Raw genomic sequence first — 24,744 nt, 5'->3', positions numbered from 1 at the left:
GTCCCACTGCCGTGTCATCACGTTTCCTCGGGTGCCGGGTCTGAGGCTTTGGCACGTTGACCCTGTATTCCCATACCTCTTCCCTCTTCGTTTTGCCTCCTGCTGGTGCCGACTCCATAATTTCCCAACCCTTGTACCTTCTGGGTGACTAATTTGTCTACACTACCTGACTCCAAGCTTTGTAAACTCGCCCACCCAGTCCTTGTAATTCCATCCACCGCCCGCACTATGAAATCATCTTCCAATCATCTTCTCTTGCTCCATCAAGTCGCTTCTCTTCCCTGCCACGCCCCCTTTCTTTTCCAGTCCCTGAAAACTGGAATTCAGTTTCGCTTTGATACCATAGAAAGCGCAGGAATAGGGACCCGCGCCATTCTTTGCCCACCTACAAACACTTAAAGTTCCCCTGGGTGTGGAAGGTTCAGGTTTGGTGAGGGAAAAGGGAACATCTCCCCGCCACTCGATTAAAAGAACAGTAAGTGCTACCAGGTATAAACTTCTGATTTGCTCAGGTGTATTTTGTCCTGGCCTGTTTTTCATTCTCAACAGCTCATTGACTTTTTACTGCTCTCTTACTTTATCATACGATATACTTCCCTCCCGCCCCCCATAATCTTCCTTTTCATCACCAAGGAATAATGATTCATCACATACTTAATTGATTTTTTTGTTTTCAGAGCTTGTAGAAAATTCCTTATATACAGAAAGTAGATAGAAATGCTTTATTTTAATATTGACAGCAAATCCTAAATCTTATGCAGTTTATTTTATGTTTTCAGAATGACTCCAAACTCTTCTGTCTCTTTAGTAACCTAGAAATGTAAAAAACTGAAAACCAGCATATATCTTTTATATTACTCTTTAGGTGGCATTCCCTGTCCATTATCATGTCCATTTTCTTTTGTTTCCCCCCTTCGAAATTTGCTGTTAATTTTTTTCCTTAAAACACTTTGACACTTTTGTAAAAAGAGAAAAAAAATCTTTGGGCCGAAAAAGTCAGTATTTGCAACTTCTGATTTAGTGCCATAGTGAAGGAGGTATTTTTCTCTCAGATTTAATCCAAAATGATTTTTACACCTTTTGTGAAAAATCAGTTTACCATATATGTAGACTCTGTTCTTTTCCATTTATCTATGTATCTGTTCTTTTCCCAATTCCACACTGTTTTGATTACGGTAGTTTTGTAGTAAATCTTGAAATCGAATGGTATGGATCTTCCCACTGTTCATTTTTGAAATTGTTTTAGGTTATTTTATAGCTCCTTTGCCTTAGCATACAAATTTTAGAATCAGCTCATCAAGTTCTACAAAAAAATCGTGAATGTGTGTCTAAGTATGTAGATTTAATTTGGGGAAATTAACATCTTAAAAATATTGAGTCTTGTAATCCATTAAGGTGGTATATCTCATCATTTACTTGGGTCTTCTTTGATTTCATTCAACAGTGTTTTGTAGTTTTAGCATTTAGGACTTGCACATATGTTAGATTTATACCTAAATATTTAATGATTTTTGGTACTATTGTAAATGATACTGTTTTAAAATTTCAATTTCTAATTGTCCATTGCTATGTATAGAAATGCAGTTGATTTTTATATGTTGACTTGTATCCTACTACCTTGCTAAATTCACTTACTCTGGTGGCTTTTTTGTGGATGTTTTGGAACTTTCTATATAGACCATAATTTTCTCTGTGAATAGACTGTTTTTTTATTTGTTCCTTTTCAGTCTGTGTGCTTTTTATTTCTTATTGCACTGGTTGGGACCTTCAATACAAAGTTGAATAGAATGGAGAGAGAGGACGTCCTTGTCTTGTACCAGACCTTGGGTGGAAAACATTTGATTTTTCATCATTAGGTATATTAATTGTAGGGTTTCAGTAAATACTTTTTCTCAGATAAAGAAGTTTCCTCTTTTTCCTAGTTTGCTGAGTTTTTATCATGAGTCAGTGTTCAATTTTCTCAAATGACTTTTCTGCATCCCTTGAGATGATTATTTAAGGAAGAAATAATACCAATTCTGTGTAAACATAGAAGAGGAGGGACACTTACCAATTCATTTTAATGGCCAGCATTACCAGACAAGCCATAATATGAGTAACTGCAGACCAGTATCCCTCATGGGATCTAAAAATCTTCAACAAAATGTTAGCAAAGAGAATGTAGCAACATGTAAAAAGGATAATAATTCATGACTAAGGGCAGTTTATGCAGGTTATTGGAAAGCTAGTTCATCATTCAAAAGTCAATCAATATAATTAACCATATAACAGACTAATGAACAAAACTATTTTTTAGATGATACTGTTATTAATAAGGTATAAACTTATTTAACTCTGATGTGATCTAGCTGCTATTGGACTTTCCCCAGGTACTCTTAATAAACTATAAAACACATTCACTAAAAGAAACCACAAAAAAAAAACAAAAAAATGTACTTTTTCGCATTAATTAAATAATATTTATATAATATAATATAAATAATAATACCTTTTATAATGCCAGGTATCTGAGAAGGAGCTGGTTATTCTTTGGTGATTAAAATATTCATGGTTTTCTGCTTTTCATTTCAGTGGGAAGATAGACAATAAACAAGTAAGCAAACAATTAGCAATTGTTTTAAGTGCAATGAAAAAAATTAATAGGGTACTGTGATCGAGACCATCAGGAGAAACATAATAGGTTGGATGGTGACAGGAGGCCATTCTGAGGTGACATAAACAGGGAAAAGATGTTATTTAGTGTATGATTCTATACTATTTCTGGCTTGCTTTGGCATGGTTCAATTTGTTTTAAAGAAGTAATATGCTTTTAGGGGAGAATGGGAAAAAATCTAAGGAGTGATTAGTTTTAACCAAAATTTTTGTGGTTGTTTCTTTATTCTCTGTATATTAGTGACAAAACTGAGGGTAGAAAATGAATAGAAATTTAATAACTGACTTAAAATTTGGAGAATTAGTAAATTAAACCAGATAAACCCCAACAGTATCTATCCCCACACTATTTCCCTATCTTAATGGAATCTTAGGCCTTTTACTTGTTACAGTTTGATAGTTGCATATGTTATTATTGTACTCTTAGTTTGAGCAAATGCTGTTTTATGTTCTAATGATGCCTAATTTGTAGAAGAATGATCAATCCATATTTACTATATGGAGATCATTATTAACTGTCAGATATTAAGTAGTAACCATGTGTCTCTGTAGATGTGATAAGCAATGATTTTTCTTACTGATGAATATGCTGTCAATCCCTTCTAAGGATACTTTGTCATGTTGCAGGTAGGACTTACCTGGAATAAAACCAGTTAAGTGATAGAAAAAATTATTCTCATTTAACTACTATTCTCCTATTTCTGTATCTAGCAATTACTAGTAGTATAGGTTTATTAGTAGTAATATCAGGCAAGTACTAAATAAATGTAATTTCTGTTAAAACCTAAATCATTAACAAATAAGTAATAAGGAGGAGTTTATTGCTGCCCTGAGCAGGCCATTAAAGACCGGAGAAAGTGGCTTTAGAACAAATTTGAAAGGAAAGTGAATTTTATTTTTCTATTTTCTTCAATTTATAAAATCAGAGTCTTTGTTATTTGACTGTCACCTAAAGAAGGAGGAGGAATTCATTATAAATTAGGGGCAGAGGGTAACAGTTTTTCAGGTAGAGAAATCTAGTTTTTGTGCAAAACCCGGAGGGAATAGGTGGTTATAGACACTTTGAGAATGCAAAGAGTTCTTTGTAGCTAAAGTTAGAGAACAAGGTACAAAAAAAGAGACTTCAGACAATGAAAAAATGAGGCTAGAAAAGTAAATAGGGGGATGAGAGCATCCTGGAGCTCTGCATGTGGGTTTTGGCAGTGTGAGCTTAAAGAATCATGTAAACTCTCAGACTCCGTTTTCTCACTGGTAAAAGGCTATATTAAAACCTACCTTGGGCGCCTGGGTGGCTCAGTTGGTTAGGCGACTGCCTTTGGCTCAGGTCATGATCCTGGAGTCCGGGATCGAGTCCCGCATCGGGCTCCCTGCTCAGCGAGGAGCCTGCTTCTCCCTCTGGCCCTCCCCCCTCTCATGTACTCTCTCTCATTCTCTCTCTCTCAAACAAATAAATAAATCTTTAAAAAAAAAAATTAAAAAATAAAAAATAAAACCTACCTTGCCAGTTGCAATAAAGGTGAAGTACATTAAACCTTTTAGCATGGTTTCTGATACATCATACTTTTTAAAAATACTTACAAATAATTTTAAATTTATTTGGTGGAAAATTTTGTCATTGGACCATAGAATAAAAAAGATAAGTGGCCTAAGGATCTTTTATGGGCGCATATTCTTTTTTTTTTTTTTTTTAAGATTTTATTTATTTGAGAGAGAGAGCACACATGAGCAGGGGGAGGGGCAGCATGAGAGAGACAAGCATACTCCTTGTTAGCAGGGAGCCCAACACAGGGCTCCATCCCAGGACCCTGAGATCATGACCCGAGCTAAAGTCAGACACAACCTACTGAGCCACCCAGGCGCCCCTAAAGGCACATACTCTAATTTACTCATTTTTCTTGACTGGACAAAATTTTAGTGGCATTGTGAAAATTTAGTGAGCTAATCAATCAGAATTTTGTTATTTTGTTATCCAATGTTTAGAAAAGCCAAGAGACTGGTATTAGAGGTTTTAAGTCTGTTATCCTGCTTGATGCAAACTGGATGCTTCTAACTGTGTAGAGATGGCTTTGCAAATGCATATATAGAATACTCTGTGGGTAGTCTGGAGAGATTTTTTTGGAATAGTTTTAAGATTGTTATTTTGAGTTTTCCTCCAGTTTTGTAAATTTAGCCAAAATACATATGTGTGTCAGTTCTATAGTTTTTTTTTTTTTTTTGTAACTTACAAACTATATATACCTATTGTAAAAATAACACATTTTTTTAAAACTGGAAAATAAAAAAGTTGAGTTCACACCACCCAAGCTAACTGCAGTCAATATTTTAGAAAATTTCCATCCAATCTTTCTCTGTTTGCATAGGATAATTTTAAACACAGGTTTTGTTTTTGTTTTCATGATCAACGTAAGACAGCTTCATGATTTAAAAAAAAAAGTGAGAGGTAAAAGTTGAAAACCTTCTTCCTCACCCTTTCTCCACTTTTCTCCACTTCCCAGAGGTAGTTACTATTAATAGCTGCTTTTGTTCTTTTTATTCATATGATAACTTCCTGTGTGAATCTTACAGAAATCTGGTCAGAGGATGCAACTAATGTACTTGATAGATATTGATTGAATTTTTTATATCAATCTCATTTGATTAGCAATATGAGTGAAAAGTTAAAAAGTGTGAGTCCAGTTAAAATTTAGCCATTTTTGTGTTAATTTAGTCATTCATTCCTCAGTTTGTTACTTACCAGTCTCACTACAGTTGCTGCCTTGGATCTTGGTACTTTTTGTACTTAATAACTTTGGCTGCCATGGAGTCAGTTGACAACAAAGGCCCTCTACTTCACAGTAATTGGCCAGTTTTGTCCAGAGTGTCACTAAAATGTTTAACTGTTACTTGCTGTTTGCGGCACAGATGTGGAATTACTCTCTTATGTGTACCATCTTGTTTTATAATTTTATGACTGTATGACTTTTGGGGGTATATAAAATTAACAAATTTAAATCCTCTTTTCAGGGTTCATGATACTTTTACTTTTAGAGCTCTCAATCCTGGGCAGGTAGTATTCTTCTATTCAAGTACTAACCAGGCCCAGCGCTGCTTAGCTTCTGAGATCAGACAAGAGCCGGGTGCGTTCAGGGTGGTATGGTTGTAGACTGAGCAGGTAGTATTCTGAGTTGATTAAATGAATGCCTGGTTTAGATTAGGCAAATACATCTTTCACAAATAAAAATGAATACATTTTAAATACGTGTCCATAGCTTAATGGACATACATAGACATACAGATGGCAAGATTATTTGTTAAAATAGGGATATAATCTTCAGTTCAACAAGTATAACTTGAGTGTCTTTGGTTTAGCCAGGTACAGTGCTAGGGGATGGGATTAAACAAATGAATAAGACACAGTTCCTTCCCTTGATTTTGTCAATTTTAATTCTTTTTGGTTTCTAGATAAAACTAAATAAATTGGTTTAGTGCTTTAAAAAAACCTGAATATTGAGAAGGGCATTAACTAAGAATTTTGGAGAAAGTGGAGAATGGAGAGAGTAGTTTGGAGTGAGTGGGAATCAGATGAAGAATAGGTATAATACAGAGGAGCCCATTGATTTCTGTGGCCCCAGACTGTTGGAGAGCATGTGACTTGATAAACTTAATAGGTGTTGAGCACATTCTGCCGAGAGAAGTTTTTTAATTTAATATATTTCTTATTAAACATATCTAGGACCTTATTTTTGACCAACCATATTATCATTAGAGTTTCTTCACCAGGCAGAGAAGGAGTTTCTCTGTTTAATTAGGAAAGTCTTTTCTTATAGAACCTGACTATGAGACGAATGGCACTGTTTATGTAACATGGCATTTTCTCTTGGTTTTGCTAGATCTCAACTGATGGTCCAAGTACATGCAATCATTCTTCAGGGAGAAGTACCCAAGGCACTGTCTTATTTTCAAATTTTAGATAATGTTAGATCAATAGATAACTTATATTCTTTTTTCTTTCTTTCTTTCTTTTTTTTTTTTTTTTAAGAGAAAGAGAGCACATGAAAGAGAGGGGAGGAAGGGGCAGAGGGCAAGGGAGAGAGAGACTCCTAAGCAGGCTCTGTGCTCAGCTCAGAGCCCAACATGGGGCTCTACCTCACAACCCTGAGATCATGACCTGAGCTGAAATCAAGAATTGGAGGCTTAACTGAACTGAGCCACTCAGGCACCCCAATAACTTATATTCTTGAACTAAGATATAATGATGCATTTTTTAGAGGGGGAGGGGCAGAGGGAGAAGGAGAAAGAGAATCTTAAACAGTTTCCGCGCCCAGCGGGGAGCCCAACATGGGCTTTGATCTAACAACCCTGAGATCATGACCCAAGTTGAAATCAAGAGTCGGATGTTTAACTCACTGAGCCACCCAGCTGCCCCATGATGCATTTTTAATATGATTTTTTCCCCCTCTGCTCCTTTTTTTCTTTCATCTAAACCTTATTTTGTGGTGATGTATTTTTATAAATTAACAGCTTCATTCAACACATTTATTAAGACTTCATTGTGAAATTGACATCATTCTCATTTTTTCTCTCTGCAATAGATTAGGGTCTGACATTTTATTTTCCTATGAAATCTTAGGAGTTTAAAAAACCACTAATCTTGGGGCGCCTGGGTGGCTCAGTCGTTAAGCGTCTGCCTTCGGCTCAGGTCGTGATCCCAGAGTCCTGGGATCGAGCCCCGCATCAGGCTTCCTGCTCGGCGGGAAGCCTGCTTCTGCCTCTCCCACTCCCCCTGCTTGTGTTCCCTCTCTTGCTGTCTCTCTCTCTGTCAAATAAATAAATAAAATATTTAAAAAATAAAAAAACACTAATCTTTTGTTACAGTTGTTTTGCCAAGTATGAAAGACAGTGAAGTTGAATAGGTTTCACTGTGTACTAGAGCTCAGGAAGCCCATAGTTTACTTCTCATATCAAGCATTTTCTGGTGTTCATATTATCACTGGACTTCTTTGGCTTTATGTACTTTTTGCTCATTGATATAATTTGTGATGTATATCTATCTTTAAACCTCAAGTCTCATCTTTGGTAAGCAGGATAAACTGTGTTGATCATCTAATATAATTCTTTATTTGCTCGGACCTAAATACATCTTCTTAAAAATCATGTACTGGAAATGAGTTTAACATACCAACCAAACTAACTTGTATGTGTTTGGTGAAGTCCTGGTTTATTATGTTCAATCCCAAAGTAATGGATTTTTAAAAAAGGGATTTTGCTTAATATATTATAAAATTTTAATGTTTTTTAATTGGTATAATATATTGCTGTCTCTTCCCACCCTGTTCATGGAAAACCTGCTTTACTTCATTCTTACTAAACATCAGTAATAATTGTACCTTTCATTCCCTCTTATTTATTAGATTTGTAGTAATACATGTTCATTATTTCCCTGTTAACACTACAGTTTTTGTTTGTTTTCAACTTTTTACCAGTTTCTCAAACAATTAGGTCTACATCCTAACTGGCAGTTTGTTGATGTATATGGAATGGATCCTGAACTCCTTAGCATGGTACCAAGACCAGTTTGTGCAGTGTTACTTCTCTTCCCCATTACAGAAAAGGTAATTGTTAACTAAGATAACAAAGTTTCTGGTAAATGTAATGTTTTCTTTCAATGTTGAATTAAAAACATACTCTTCTTTAAGAACAGATGACCTCCTTCTTGCATGAAATGAGGAAATCTAAAAGACATCTTAAAAAAAAACCTAGTTTTGGGGTGCCTGGGTGGCTCAGTTAGTTAGGCGTCTGCCTTCAGCTCAGGTCATGATCCCAGGGTCCTGGGATCGAGCCCCACATTGGGCTCCCTGCTCAGCGGGGAGCCTGCTTCTCCCTCTCCCACTCCCCCTGCTTGTGTTCCCTCTCTCGCTGTGTCTCTCTCTGTCAAATAAATAAATAAATAAATCTTAAAAAAAACCCAAAACCCTAGTTTTATTAAAGAGATGATATTTAGGGCGCCTGGGTGGCTCAGTCGTTAAGCGTCTGCCTTCGGCTCAGGTCATGATCCCAGAGTCCTGGGATCGAGCCCCACATCAGGCTCCCTGCTCTGTGGGAAGCCTGCTTCTCCCTCTCCCACTCCCCCAGCTTGTGTTGCCTCTCTCGCTGTGTCTCTCTCTGTCAAAAAATAAATAAAAATCTTAAAAAAAAAAAAATTGTATCTCCTCAACTTAAAAAAAAAAAAGAGCTGATATTTAGATTTTAATGTATAGATTGACAGTAAAGCCCTGAGTTAGACTTTTAAACTTGGCTAATTTTCTTCTTTTATAAAATATGATTTTTTGCCTCAGCGTGTTTCGAAATCACATTTAATCACATTTCGTTGTATATGCTTTAGAAATGTTAAGTACTAGAATAATCTTAAATCTGTCTTAGAGAAGGTAGAAATAAAGAATATTCACAATTTCAGTATATAAAATATGTAATTATTTCCAATATATATATAAAAAGAAGTCTTTTCAGAATAAACTCAGTATGTGTGTAAATCATTAAGTTTAAATACAGCTTTATTGGTAGATTTAGGATGTGTTGGGGATTATAATTAGCTGTTCTTAGAGTTCTGTATTTAATTTCAAATCTCCGTATTTCAGGCCTTGTCTAGATATATATATTATGGAGCCAGAACTTTTAAGTTCTTTTTTTTTTCTTTCTCCATATACTTCTTTTTTTTTTGCTAGTAATTTTTTTTATTATGTTAATTTTTAAAACAGCTTTTGAGTTCATATCCTTCTGATTTTTATTTTTAAACTTAGAAACAACAGGATGAAGTCAGTAGTTGTGAAAAATGAGGAAGTAAATGGAAAGATGTGGGAGAAGTGAAGTACTGATGACTTGGTGTATACATGCTCAGGTCATCTTATTTTTCAGGAATAAATGGGGCCAAGTCTCACAGAAAATAAGAATTAGGCTTCGTTCAGTCCTAGAAATTCCTGGATAATTTTCTTTATGCCATAATTAGCCTCAATTCAATATAAATAAAAAAATACTGAAATATTTCTCTTTTCTACTTAAGGTGCTACAAAAAATTAAGGAAGGGATATTTATTCATATTTGCTGTTTATAATATAGAAATTCAGAGTTAGAAATTTCTTGATGATTATCCGTTTTTAGACTAAACTACTTTTAATGGTGAGGTTGTAATTATTCTGAAATTTGAGAAGGAGTTAGGACACTTAAGTTTACTCTCTCTTAGTCCAGTGTTCTTTTCTTTTCTTTTCCTTTTTTTTGGATTACTAAAGTAAGCCAATAGATAGCTATCCCAGGACTCCAATTGTAAGGAATAATAAAAAGAAAAAAAAACAGCTGCTTAACACTTAGGATTTCTTAGTTGGTGTGATACAGATATGAGTTTATGGTCTGAATTGGAAATTTCCCAAAACATTGAGTTTTATGACCTGTCTTTTTTTTAAAGTTTATTTTTATTTTTTTATTCACTTTCTTAAGTTAAAGAATAAATTGGATTTGATCTCCTTCATTTAGTGGGTCATCATTATTTAAAAAAAGCATGTTGTCCTTATCAATTGGACTCTTCATTTAGTGGATCACCAGTACTGAAAAGCTCATTGTGCCTATTGCTAGAAAGAACACAATTTTCTAAAATACTAAAGTGGAGAATATAATGGCTTCTGCCACTTTTGGATCTCTCTTACAATTTGGTGTATTCTTATTCTGTTCATAAGTGACATATTAAAGTCACTCAAAGGATATCTAGTGGGTATTTTAGGAATACAAAGTGTTTCAGGCTTCTATGTTTTTTCTTTTTAAGATTTTATGTATTTGAGAGAAAGAGTGAAAAAGCATGAGCAGAGGGGAGGGGCAGAAGGAGAGAGAAACAGACTCCCCAATGAGCAGAGAGCCTGACGCAGGGCTCTATCCCAGGACCCCAAGATCATGACCTCAGCTGAGGGCAGATGCTTAATCAGCTGAGCCACCCAGGTGCCCCTTAACCGTTTTTGTTTTTGTTTTCAGAGAGTGAGAGTGAGAGAATGAAAGAGCGCTCATGTGCACACAAGTGGATGGGGAGGGGCAGAGGGAGAGAGAGAGTCTAACCAGGCTTCATGCCCAGCGCAGAGCTTGACACAGGGTTCCCTCTCATGAACCTTGAGACCATGAGTTGAGTCAAAATCAAGAGGCAGAGCCTTAACCGATTGAGCCACCCAGGCGCCCCTATAAAGTAGATATTTTAAAAACATAAATGAGAATCATTTTAATGTCTATTGACCTAGAATCACCCCATAATCACAGACAAATTTCCGAGTTGGAATATGTAAATCTATTTCATTCTTTTTTATGTGCTTTATAGTATTCCACTAAGATATGCCATAGTATGTTAACCAAATCCCTATTGATGGATAATTAGAAGTTTCCCAGTTTTATGTTTGAGTACTTTTTAATGTATTATTTTCATAAGACTATTGACTTATTTTTTTTTTTTTTGGACCTTTTTTTTAATAGTATGAAGTATTCAGAACAGAGGAGGAGGAAAAAATAAAATCTCAGGGACAAGATGTTACATCATCAGTATATTTCATGAAGCAAACAATCAGCAATGCCTGTGGAACAATTGGACTGATCCATGCTATTGCCAACAATAAAGACAAGATGCACTTTGGTAAATAATTTTGTGTTACTGCTTGGCCCCCTCACCCCTCTAAGTTAAAAGTTAACTTATTGAGCAGTAGGTGGTGCTGTAGTTCTTTCTTTTAAAGTAGTAAAGGAAACCTTTTCCTCTCTCCTTTTATAATGGCAATGTATATTGTGTTGAAGAAGTATTCATCTTTCCCATTCTTTTATGATTGATAAACAGAGGTTTAACAAACAACTTAAAGCCTATCATTTATCCCAATTTTCTTACATTCCCAGCTTACCAGTGAAAAGGTTTTTACCCGAAAAAGTTAGCATGCTAATAGTATTTTCATATATCAGTGAGATAGCAAACCTTCTCAATTTTATCTTCTTTAATATTCTCAGAATCTGGATCAACCTTGAAAAAATTCCTCGAGGAGTCTGTGTCAATGAGTCCTGAAGAACGGGCCAGATACCTAGAGAACTATGATGTTGGTACCTTCTTTTTGTCTCGATCTCAGTTATGGGCAGTTTTGTGGGATTGTAGATTCTGTTTGCGGGTTTATCTTGAAACTAGTTTTGAGCACTTGTGGATTTTGTTGTATCATTACCTGAAATATCCATAAATGTTGATCAATTGCCACTTCTTTTCTACATCCAGAGCTGAATGAGAGAAAAAAAGTTTGACAAATATTAAAAATATTTTATGATTGACTATTGCTTACCATTCCCTCCCTATAAATAAATATATGCCTGCCAATACCCTATGTGTCTTTCACTGGGAATTTGGAACAAGGCTGAATACCAATGGAAAAAGCAAAGGTTTAATGGTAGATGCCAGACCATACTTTAGCTCTTTCATCCTCTTAGTAATGTTTTTGCATGTGTGAAGACACAGGCTACATAATCTACTTTTAAACGATTGTACCATTTCATAGAATGGTTTTAGAGTGGCATTTAAATTTCATTGGTTTTGAAATCTATTTTTCTTTTGAAGTTCTTTTTACCTTTTGGTAACACTGTTAAGTAGATGGTAAGTTCTGAAATTAGAAGCGGTGTAGTGTACAGATTATTTGGCTAGAAAAATGCCTTACACAGAGTTTGTGCCCAATAAATTAATTGATTTTATTATGTTGTTTTAGCATTCTTATACACTTTGATTATCTTAAATTGTTTTTTCTTAAAAAAAACCCAGCAGATCTCATAAGATATCTTTATTTTACACAAAAGTAAAATAAACAACACAAAAGTCACCAGTGATCCCACCAATGAGAGATAGCCACGATTATTCATATTTTTTATAGGGAGTATACATATATATACACAATTTTTTAAAACAAAAATTTGATCACACTGTAATATTGTTTTAAGCTTTTTTCACTTAACTTATCACAAATGTATTACATACCAGTAAGTATATATTTGACATCATCATTTAATGGCTGCATAGCTTTCCATTGTGCAGTATTTTATTTCACCAATAAATTATTGTTGGAAATTTAATATTTTTCCTCTTTATTCACTATTTAAAAAAATACTACAAGGTATATTATTGTAGCTAAATCTTTACAGATATCCTTAATTATATATACTTATGTACAATTACATGTAAATAAACTCCTAGAACAGAAATTGCTGGATCAAATAGTTTGCATGTTTTTAAGGCTTTGATACTTACTGCCAAATTGCCATTCATAAAGCTACTTTCACCCGAAATTTACTACTTTTGCCCATTTTCTTCATCTTTCCTAATAGTGGGTATTATAAGAGCATTTTTTTTTTAAGTTCAGAAAACTAAAATCTCTAGCTTCTAATAAATGCATGCTTTCTGCTCCCGATTTTTAAACTGCTGACTGAAGCTGCATGATTAAGCATAACTACAGCCAGAGCTGCAGAGGAGCATGTAACCTGGAGAAGCAGATGAGATAAGTTTTCCAGTCTCTATCTGTGAGATGCTTACTTTATTCTAGTCCCAGCTGAATAAAATGTTAAAACGTTAGTTCTAACAAATAATTTAAATGGCTCCCACTTCACGTCTGGAAATTACAAATAATCAGATAGTCACTTTCCTAAGTCTTCAGGGATTTGTGGGTTGGAAAGTAGAACAATTCATTTGGTTATCCAGAAATCATTCTTTAATATTAAACTGTTCCTAAATTTCTTCCAATTTGTTATCTCTTAACAAAGCTTTAGATGTTAAAATTTAGCATTGTTGTTTTCTTTTAAAATTTTGGATATAGTCATTTTTTCCAATTAATATCTTGTGTTCTTATTACAGGCTATTCGAGTCACTCATGAGACCAGTGCCCATGAAGGTCAGACTGAGGTATTTCACATTTTTCAAAACTTTTCTTGCCATGTGTAAGTTTAACCATAGTGTTGTTGTATGGCGTGTAGTTTTAGAAAATTACTTGGACTTTTTTTCCCTTTAAGGGAATTTGCTTATGTGAAAGTAGTCATGAAGTAGCTCAAGAACATGTATCAATAAGCTATTAATAGGCACTTCAATATCGGCCATCTCAGTTTGTCTAATCATTTAGACAGATTGCAGACTGTGGGCTGGTTGCATCTTCCTTATTAGATTCTTCTGACTTATGCAAGTGTTTTGAGAAAAATACCTGCATGATAGTACTAGTAGATGAACCTGTAGGATTTTCAAGACTCTTTATCATGCCCAACCTCCAGCAAAAAACCCATTGTTCTCTTTGCTCAATAAATCTGTTCTGGGGCAGTATGATGATTTCTACCATCTTCATTCTGTTAGTAGTTCTTCACCTGGGTCACCTTTCCTCTCCTTCATCTCTCTCTCTCTCTCTCTCTTTTTTTTTTTTTGTTCTCTTGGTTTCCCTTATTCTCTCTCCATTTCTTTTCTTTCCCTCCAAGCCTCATGTTCCCACTTTCGGAGGAAGTTTGTCAAAAGGTATTTCAGTCAAAATGAATAGAGTTTAATTAAAGTCGTTTGGTAAATTTGTAACAAATTTAAGTCTTAACACCAGAAAATTATAGATTTTCTTCTTTCTTATCCATGTGTGACTTGAAACCATATTTTTTCACATACAAAGATCATACTGCCTTTATCCTTTAACAGTACTTGAAAAAATACTTGAAAAAATAATCTGATTTAAAAATATTGTTCTTAAATATTTTCACTATCTCCAAAAGGTGTTTTTTTTTTTTTTTTTTTTTTTTTTTTTTTAAGGAGAAAACAATTCAATACTATGATATACTTGCAGTTTTTCATAGATTGAAGTGGATAACTGAGTGTTTGGAATAAAGCCACTTAGGAATTTAAACATTAATTCCCCCTATAATTATATTATACCATCTTGGTTGTTCTCAAGTTCTGTTTTCAGGGGTCTGGACTTTTGCTTTTTGACTAAGTTTACACACACACACACACACACACACGGCATCTCTAAATGACTATAATACCGGATTGGAAATTAATGAAATGCTCCCTTTTTAAGTTGCTTTGTATGATCCTAAGCATGTTCTTAATCTTCACTATGCTTTGCTTTTTTGTTTGTAAACTTATAGTATTAAAATTAGCAATGATGATGATCAGCATGAGATTATTATAAAATATGAAGACATTTATAGTAAAGCTACTAAATGCTTTAATACGTGTTTACTTCAAAAAATTTGTCTTTGCAGTACCTTCTCTTGCCTTCTTTTTGGTGGCTTTATCTATATTATGCTTCAATAACTCTTTTTAGATGATGTTCACAGCTTTTTCCAGACCTAAATTCCACTTTTCTTAATCTTGGATGCTTTTAGACATCACCTGAATGATCACCAATATTTTGGAATGCACTTGTCCTTGTTTGAGCTTATTACGTTGTATTTTAAACTTTTTCTTTCCTTTATTTTTCCTGTTTCTTGTAATAGTTGCATCATACATTTTCCCCATTATCACTAATCTAATAATAGGAATTTATTTCACTTCTTCCTGGAAGATCAGCTTCTTATGTAGATTCTCAATCCTTAATCTTTATTCTAATACTCATTCATTTTTACACAGTTCTCCTGGATTACCTTTCCTGAAAAGGTACCCAAATTATTCTGGGTTTTTTTTAGTGTGTAGAAAGCAGTGATTATCAAGGTGAGGTAAGGGTAGAAGTTAGGATTTTCTGGACAGCTTTTTCTATATTTATTCTCAGAAGAATTAATTGCTTTTGCTCATCTTGCCTCTCTTATAGTTGAGGATCATTGCTAGAGTGGCCCCATTTTTTTATGTGTACTATATAGCTCCAAAGTGTATTGGGGTAAAAAAACGAAGTGTTTGAGAACCATTCCCCAAGGATATACAATAAATTTCAGCCTCTTTAGCCTAGCTGTATTCAAGGTTTTCCTAGCCCTTGTCCTTCTAACTTTTCAATAGTGTTTTCTCTTTAAATAGTTTTCTCTTGCCATACCTCACTTTATTGTTGCTATGCTTTACCTCTTGCAATTTACTCTTGCTAAAAATATTCCTTCATCAAGCTCTGCTCTTCCTACTTCTACCTATTCTTCAAGATTTGGCTTAAATACTACCTTCTGCATGAAACAATACATGCCTTCTATAGACTCTTTTATATGACTTCTATTTGCATTTAGCTATTTTCATATTCTTTTTCATTTGTTTAAGATGTATATTTTTTCACTTTTTTTCTCTACATTTAAACAGCCCTGAAATTAGGATGTATTTTTACAGTTAATGTCGTAATTAACTTGCTTAGTTGTGCATAAAATGTGACACATAATGACTGGTACCTTAGATTTGATGAAATGGGGCATCATATCTACCTTACTGTGGCTCTTAGGCCTAGGATTGGTATCTGGTTCATTTGGACATGCTCCAAAATATCCGACACCATTCCTTACACATGAGCACCACACATATTTATTATTTCACCATAATTCCCTCAGAGCTATCCTTAGTGATGTAAGAACTAAACAGCAACAACAACAACCCCATCCTTGTTTTTTCCATAGTCCTCTATGTAAACAAGACATACCCATTAGCCATTTTTCTTCAATAGGGCACTATTAACATTTTGGGAAGGGTTCAGTTCTTTGTTCTATGGGGCCATTTTGTGCATTCCACGGTGGAATATAAATTACTGTATTTTAGTCACTATTTTAGTGACTCCCAGTCACTGAGAGAACAAAAACCCACAGCATACATTTTCAAATCCAGTATGAACCAGCTTAAAACTTTTGCACAGGTACTATTTTTGTGATCATCTTATTTCAGGTTCATCTGCCATCTATGGGCTTAAGAGTTTTTGACATATTATTATCTCCATTGTCTCTATATTCTAGCACACTGGTTTTTGTCAGTTCCTGAAAAACAACTAAGTCTGATTTGTATTTGTTTGCTTGGTTGCCATAACAAAATATCACAGACTGGATAGCGTAAGCAACAGAAATTTATTTTCTCGGGCGCCTGGGTGGCTCAGTTGGTTAAGCGACTGCCTTCGGCTCAGGTCATGATCCTGGAGTCCCGGGATCGAGTCCCGCATCGGGCTCCCTGCTCGGCAGGGAGCCTGCTTCTCCCTCTGACCCTCCCCCCTCTCATGTGCTCTCTCTCTCTCATTCTCTCTGTCTCAAATAAATAAATAAAATCTTTAAAAAAAAAAAAAAAGAAATTTATTTTCTCACAGTTCTGGAGGCTGGAATTCAATATCATGGTGCCATCAGGGTTGGTTTCTGGTGAGCCTCTCTCCCTGGCTTGAAGATGGGTACTTTCTCACCTGGCCTTTCCTCTGTGTGTATGTGGAGAGAGGGGGAGAGAGAGGGGGGGGGATTGATCAATTGATCTATCGATTGATTGATCTCGCCTCTTCTTCTTATAAGGACACCAGTCTTATCCAATTGGAGTCCCACCTTATTAACCTTAATTACGCCCTTGAAGACCCTAACTCCAAATACAGTTACATTGGGGGTCAGCGCTTCAATATAAGCATTTTGGGGGAACACAGTTCAATCTGTAACACCATCTTTATGCTGTCTATTGACTCAGTACTCTTCTGGATATATCCCTCCTATTTGTATAGTTGGCACCTTCTTATCCATGAGGTCACTCCTTAAAAGTCATTTTTTCAAAGAGGCTTTTCTTTTATCACTGTTAAGTATATCCACCTCTGTGAATTTTCTGTCATAAAATCCTATTTATTTTCTTCTTGGAACTTGTAAATGATTTATAATAAGGTTTTTTGTTTGTTTGTTTTTCTGTTTACTTACTAGACTATAAGCCCCATGAGGTCATGGGCCTTGTTTGTCCCATTCACCTTGAATACCCAGGACAGTGCTTGGCATGTGTAGGCATTTATGAGAAATTACATATATAAAGGTAAGGAGCACAGGATATAGGTTTGTATGCTGACTCCACTACTTTGTAGCTTAGGCAGGATACTTTCCTCAGTGTAAATGGAGGTGTAAAAGTAGTAGCATCTACCTCATGGGATTGCTGTGAAGATTGATGAGTGAATCATATAAAGTGCTTAGAATAGTGCTGGGCATGTAATGGACCTTCAATAAATATTAGATGGTTAATTTTATTAGGCATTCAGAAAAAATGAATATGGATGGCAGAGGATGAGGCTCTAATAAGGTGAGGAAGAGGCAGAGGAAGAAGTAATAAGGTGAAGCCAGATCAAGGAGGGGGCTTGGATTTTATAGGCAGTGGGGAGCCACCAAAGATGTTGTGTTTTGTTTTCAGCATATTGAGTTTAAGGTGAGTTTATGGGTTATCTGTGTAGAAGTTGGATATGGAGCCTAAAGCTTTGGGGAGATATCTGAAATCTTTTGTATTTGGGTAGTAGTTAGAACCTTGAGAATTCTATAGAGGGAGAATAGTGGTGGACACAGTAAATCCCCAGGCATGTTGGTATTAAAGGAAGTGGTTAGAGGAAAAAGAGCCAGTAATAACAGTGTAATTGCAATGGTAGTTGTCATTGACATCGTTGGTGCTCTGTCAGAACATGTTCATGGGAGTAGGCAGGCAGGAGCCTTAGTGCATGTAGAGATTTGTAGACTAAATGAGAAATCAGTAAGTCAAACCACCCAGATACAATAGTGTCTTCAGAAGATTGGCCTTAATATGCTACTACAGACCAGTTGTCTGTTTACCTGTATGGTTTTTGCCATCCCACCATCCCACCATGAACTCAGGCTGACTCTGGCTAATCAGAAATTTAGCCCCACCTCACTTATGTTTCATTAACCTATACTGAAAATTATTGCTTTCATTTTTCACTTAAGATAAAAGAACAATGAGATATGAGGAACTTAAATTATGTGTTTTTAAAATTGTGAACAAGTATCAGTGATACAATAATGGAAGCAATCTGCAAGTCCAATGTGAAGAAAAGAAAAAAAATCCAAAAAGGTATTTAACTTGCCTTTAAACTGTACTTTTATTTCACTGATGCTTACCTAAAAAGCAATTTCTAAAGTTTGTCATTTGTCCATATTAGTCTAGGAGCCAGTCCAGATAAAAGTAGAGATCTTCTGATAATTTATTGTTTATTTAACTTTTTACAAAAGAGTAAATTTATTTTACTGCTCAGAACTCTCCATTCAAGTTTATAATAATAATGAAAAGTAATAGAAATTGGCACTATTTTTTTTTTAAAGATTTTTATTTGACAGAGAGAGATGCAGCTAGAGAAGGAACACAAGCAGGGGAAGTGGGAGAGGGAGAAGCAGGCTTCCAGCCGAGCAGGGAGCAGGGAGCCCGAGATGCGGGGCTCAATCCCATGACCCTGGGATAGTGACCTGAGCCGAAGGCAGACACTTAACGACTGAACCACCCAGGGGCCCCCTGGCACTACTGTTTTATTTATGGTTTTAAATAAACATGCCAATATGGAAAGTGTAGCAAAAAATGCTTTTTGATTTATATATATTTACTTCCAGACTTTTCTTTAAAATGTATCTTTTTTTTTTTTTTTTTTTTAAGAGAGGCAGCGGGGATGGTCAGAGGGAGAGGGAGAGAGAGAATCTTAAGCAGGCTTCATGCCCAGCATAGAGCCTGACTTGTGGTTTGATCTCACAACCCTGAGATCATGACCTGAGCTGAAATTAAGAGTCGGATGCTTAACTGATGGAGCCACCCAGGCGCCCCTTTAAAATTTATAGTTTTTTTTTTTTTTAAAGATTTATTTATTAGAGCACGTGCGCAAAAGTCAGGGTAGGGGCAGAGATGGAAGGAGAATGGAAGGAAAGAATCCCAAGTAGATTCCACACTGAGTGCAAAGCCCATCCCAGGGCTCCATCTCATGACCCATGAGATCATAACCTGATCTGAAACCAAGAGTCATATGCCTCCCAGGTACCCCCCCCCCCTTTTAAATTTATCTTTAAAACAGTTAAGGGGCAGCTGGGTGGCTCAGTCGGTTAAGCATCTGCCTTCAGCTCAGGTCATGATCCCAGGGTCCTGGGATGGAGCCTGCCCAGTGGGGAGTCAGCTTACCCCATTCCCTCTGCAGCTCCCTCTGCTGTTCCCCCTGCTTGTGGTGTACTCTCTATTGAATAAATAAATAAATAAAATCTTTAAAAAAATTAATAAAATAGTTAAGATCAAAGAATTTTGTGGGATTTTTTTCTTTATATTTTATCATGAACATTTTCTTATCTCATCACGACCTCTTCATAAAGAATTCTTTGTGGCTGTGTACTATCATGTGAATGAACCATAATTTCCAGGTTTTTTTTTAAACTTTTGATGTTTGTATTGTTTTCAGTTTTTCAAGTTAAAACTATAACTTCATTAAATATCTTTCATTATCCAAGTATTCATTCTAGGTTCTTTCTTTAAGATAGTTTCTTAGAGGTAGAATTACTGAGACAAAGGGATGAACATTTTTAAGATTCTTGTTGTAGAATATAAAATTGTCTTTCTTTCATTTGATCAACCACATAACCTGTTTGAGCACCTATAATACCAGGCACTGTGCTAGGAGCTGTATGTACAAAGATGAATAGGATAGTTTGTGTCTTTAAGGATCTCTCACTTCAGTGGAAATAGCCCCAAAACTAACCCTTGCCAGTGTTGAATTCTATTTTTAAATTTTGTCATGTGTGATAGAGGGAAGTAATAAGTTTGGTTGCTAATGACAGTTCAAAGATCTTTACTACAAGTTTACAGAATGAATTTAAATCATGAAATTAAATTGTAAATTCTTTATGATGAAATATGTGATAATATATTTTGGTTAGTGTTGTCCTATAAGAGGAAGTTTATTTGACTGTTAGGTAAGCAATGAATAAATTGTGATTTCAAGTATGTGTTCATATATGTATACACAGTTAAAGCTAAAATGTGTGTGTGTGTTTATCTGCTTTTTGGCCCAATCAGTGCAGACTGTCAGCGGAGAAAAACAGTGTCAGGTTTCATTTTCATTCGATGTAGTAGTTTTCATGACTTCATTTTATGCTGCAGTAGTTTTGGTGATTTTGATTATGTTAGAATTAGGGTAAATTAAGATGTTCACATTTATTTCTTTTTTAAGGATTTTTTTTTCTTTCCCGTCTTTTAAAGAAGCTAATCCAATTAGGCAGAAACTTAATGCCCATCACCCTGTTAACCCATCCTCCCACCCACCTCCCCTCCAGCAACCCTCAGTTTGTTTCCTGTAGTTAAGAGTCTCTTATGGTTTGCCTCCCTCTCTGTTTTTATCTTATTTTATTTTTCCTTCCCTTCTCCTATGTTCGTCTGTTTTGTTTCTTAAATTCCACATATGAATGAAATCATATGGTATTTGTCTTTCTCTGACTGACTTATTTCACTTAGCATGATACCCTCTAGTTCCATCCACATCGTTGCACATGGCAAGATTTCATTCTTTTTGATGGCTGAGTAATATTCAGACACTAACACCATGTCTCCAAGCATGTAATCAGTTCTTTACTCTCACTAAAAAAATGATTTATAGATTAAATTAGTTGTTGAAGGATAAGAAATGTAATTACTACTCTATCCTGTTTATACTTTTTCTCCCCCCCTTCTTAGGTTAACAAGTGCTTTGTCCTAAAATGGATCAAAATATTCTTTTCTTTGTTCATCATTTTACGTATTTATTATTTTTTGACAATCTGAGCATTTTGGAAACAGAGATATTAAGCTATTACTTATTTTAAAGGAAAATTCTTAGACTGAACTCATGAGTATACTCTTTCAGATCTGACTAGCTGTAACCCTCTATGTAAAAATGTCTTCAGCAATAAACATAGAGTCAAGGTTAGGTTTGGGGATGGTGAGGTTTTTCTGTTTGTTTTGTTTTAAACCACAGCTTTCCAAAACAGAGGATAATGCTAGGATTTTTTCATTTGTAATAAATGAGAACCTATTCTCACATTGCAAAAAAAAAAAAAAAAGAATTTCTGGGAATTAGTTTGGCCAGCTTAACACAGTGGTAAGGTTGAATTTAATGTAACATGTACAGATATAAGTCATTATATTAATAGAGATTTCTGACCTGGAGAATTATAAATTGAGGTGAGAAAACACAGTTGTTAAAACCAGGAGACAAAAAGTCTTTTAAGACATTCTTGAATGTGGGCATTTTGATTTATTAGGTGAGCAAAATGAATAAATTTGCCATCACGTAGATTTTCCATGGACTATGTGGTGGTATTTTGTGTATTTTGATATGTAGCCCGTGTTTTACTTTGACTTCTTTGCCAACTAAATATGGATACTCTATAGGAAAGTTTGCATCTTTTGCATGAATCTGGTTTTACTTTCCTATTTTAAATTTGGACCTTACATTTAGTGTAATCCAATGTATTGTATAGATAGTTACTAAAAAATCTACAGAAATCCGTTTAGAATTAATTTATAATTTTGATTTTAAACTTTTCAAGTTAAAAACTTTTCATGTTTTATATATGTGTACATGTTCTCATGCATGTGCACACACGTGCTCATACATGTATGCACACACATTTATATTTTACTTCTTTTCATAGCATTTGGCAGCCCTAGAGAAGTTCCTAATTCTTTTTCTGTCCGTGTGCCACATTTTAGACTCAGTGATATTTCTAACATCTGAAAGGACATATACGTTCAGGAATAACTTAAATTTGATTGTGATCAAGTACATATTTTATTAACAAGTCAATAAAAGGAACCATGATTTTTAATGATCATATAATGAGAAGCTAAAATTATTTTTAGAAGTAGAATTTCATTTTTTTTTTCAGTATTTTATTCCCATTTCTACCCTGTGAAGAGGAGATACTGTGAAAAAAGCGCACATTGTTCTCGATTAGAGATGCACAAATAATGTAGGTTCTGAAGCCAAAAAATTCTCACTGTGAAGTGACTGGGGATGCTTGGAAACATTAGGCATGATTTTGGGTGCCACAGTGTCAATTGAGGAAGTTTTCTTTGTAACTCCTTGGTGTCATTTATGGGTGAATACAAATAGAAATTAAGGTGCTTCGTAGCTTCCAAATATTGTCATCTTCTTAATTTTCACCGCTTTTGAAAGTATGTTTGCCATCTTATTTTAATGATTAGTATAGTTACACTGTACTAATCTTCTAAATTCCTTAAGATCTATCTATGTTACCCCATTTTATAGGTGGGAAAACTGAGAAGTAACTTGTTCAAGGTCACATAGCTAGTAAGTGACCATGCTCTGAAGGCAACAGAATATGAACATAAATCAAAATTGCTAACACAAAAAAGAAGAAAGGGAGGATTTTTAATTTAAAAGTTTTGTTTTTGTCCTAAAAGCAAAGTTAAACACAGCTAATAATTTTTTAATTTAAATTCAATTAATTAACATATAGTGTGTTATTTGTTTCAGAGGTAGAATTTAGTGATCCATCAGTCTTATATAACACCCAGTGCTCATTACATCATGTGCCCTCCTTAATGTGCACCACCAAGTGACCCCATTCCCCTACCCGCCTCCCCTCCAGCAACCCTCAGTTTGTTTCCTATGATTAAGAGTCTCTTATGGTTTGTCTCCCTCTCTGATTTCTTCTTGTTTTACTTTTCCCTCCCTTCCCCTCTGCTCCTCTGTTTTGTTTCTTAAATTTCACCTATGAGTGAAACCATATGATAATTGTCTTTCTCTGACTGACTTTTTTCTACAGCTAATAAATTAGTGAAATATGTAATGCATTATAAATGTCCATTCAGAGTTGTGCTGAATGCTTTATTCTTTGTTACCCCTGTATCTAAGTTAGCTCTTAGTAGATTTTTCCTTATATTAAACATAAAATCTTACTCATAAACCAACCACAGTCTTTTGATTATCATATTGTGTATATTTCAGAAAACAGTAATTATTTTAAGTATCTACCAGTTAATGATCCCTTCATGTTCAGAAAATTACGTGGTTATAATGATATTTTTCTTAATAACAGGATGCCCATTAAAATGAGATGTTTTGGGTGTAAGCCAAAATCTACTTAGTTTATTTTAGCATTTTAGAATAATTCAGATTTGAGCACTTAACCTACCAAACACTTTATTTCTTAATAGACAAGTTCTTTTAGGCAGACACTCTGCCCCTTTTAAAAAATGTCTGTATCATTTCTTTTTAGCCTTTATAGTATTTCTAATTCTTTGGTTAATGTTAAACAGTTTAAAGAGTAATCTTCATTTTTCCTACACACAGAGACATGTACATTAATTGGACGAAGGTAATTTTCCTTTTTAAAGGGACACACTCCACCTTTTTATTAAAGGTTTAGATCATTTCTTTTTAGCCTTCATGGTATTTCTAATTTTTTTTATTGTTATTAAACAGTTTAAGGAGTAGTTGACTCATTTTCTCATATACAAAGTGACATGCACATTACCTGTGAAGGAAAAGTAATTTGGCCTTGTAGGACCCAGGTATTTTGTTTTTGGGGGTTTTTTTTGTTGTTTTTTTCTGAACTAGTTGTAAGTTTTGGAAAACAAACTCTTAAGTTGTGTTTGGATAAAGATAATAATAGATTTCCCTCTATGAATCAGTTAAATTAGTTGACAGTTGATGGGTGAGTGGCTTTGTATGTAATGAAAACACTGAATTTAGGGCTAGGAGTCAAGTGTTCTGCCTCTGGCTTTGACAGTCATTAGTTGAATGCTTTGGGCAAGTCAACTAAGTCTTTGTGCTTCTGAATATTAAAAACCCCAGCATTGTCATGATAAACTCACTCTGTGTCTGTATTTTATTTTATTTTATTTTTTGGTATTTTATTTTTAACTCTTGAGAGGATTTAAGTCAGACTGAGAATGCTTAAAAATCTCTTAAAATGAATGTTTATACCTAATTCTTTCATGCAATAATAATTTATTAAATTCCTAAGAGTTCTTGGTAAAGAGCAAAACATTTACTCTGTTTTTAAAATGGCTAGGTTCTGAAAAGTCTATTCTAGGTGTTCCCAAACATCATGTAATAAAGAGATAGATTTATATTACATGTGAAATGTTCTATATGTAGTCACATTATACTGTTGCATTACTCACACAACAGAGGGGGTGCAGGTTCAATGTTAAAGTTCTGGCAAATGTTG

At 34.8% G+C, this 24,744-nt stretch overlaps 1 protein-coding gene across 2 annotated transcripts in view; it reads left to right on the top strand.

Annotated features, from left to right (window-relative positions):
* The window catches only part of UCHL3 (ubiquitin C-terminal hydrolase L3), a 43,601-nt gene that overhangs the window by 644 nt on the left and 18,213 nt on the right, over positions 1 to 24,744 (top strand). The window contains exons 3-6 of one of the 2 annotated variants that reach the window (XM_035003229.1): positions 8,110 to 8,243; positions 11,131 to 11,287; positions 11,647 to 11,732; positions 13,520 to 13,567. In XM_035003229.1, coding sequence (XP_034859120.1) covers positions 8,110 to 8,243; positions 11,131 to 11,287; positions 11,647 to 11,732; positions 13,520 to 13,567 — 425 coding nt within the window. The remainder of the gene's footprint in view (positions 1 to 8,109; positions 8,244 to 11,130; positions 11,288 to 11,646; positions 11,733 to 13,519; positions 13,568 to 24,744) is intronic. The other variant, XM_035003228.1, reaches the window with a different exon arrangement.

Source organism: Mirounga leonina, unplaced genomic scaffold (genome assembly GCF_011800145.1).
Source record: "Mirounga leonina isolate KUSES-001 unplaced genomic scaffold, KU_Mleo_1.0 Mir_127, whole genome shotgun sequence".
NCBI classification, from domain to species: Eukaryota; Metazoa; Chordata; class Mammalia; order Carnivora; family Phocidae; genus Mirounga; species Mirounga leonina.
The sequence above is the reverse complement of the archived record's forward strand: the minus strand, read 5'-3'. Positions and strand labels throughout refer to the sequence as shown.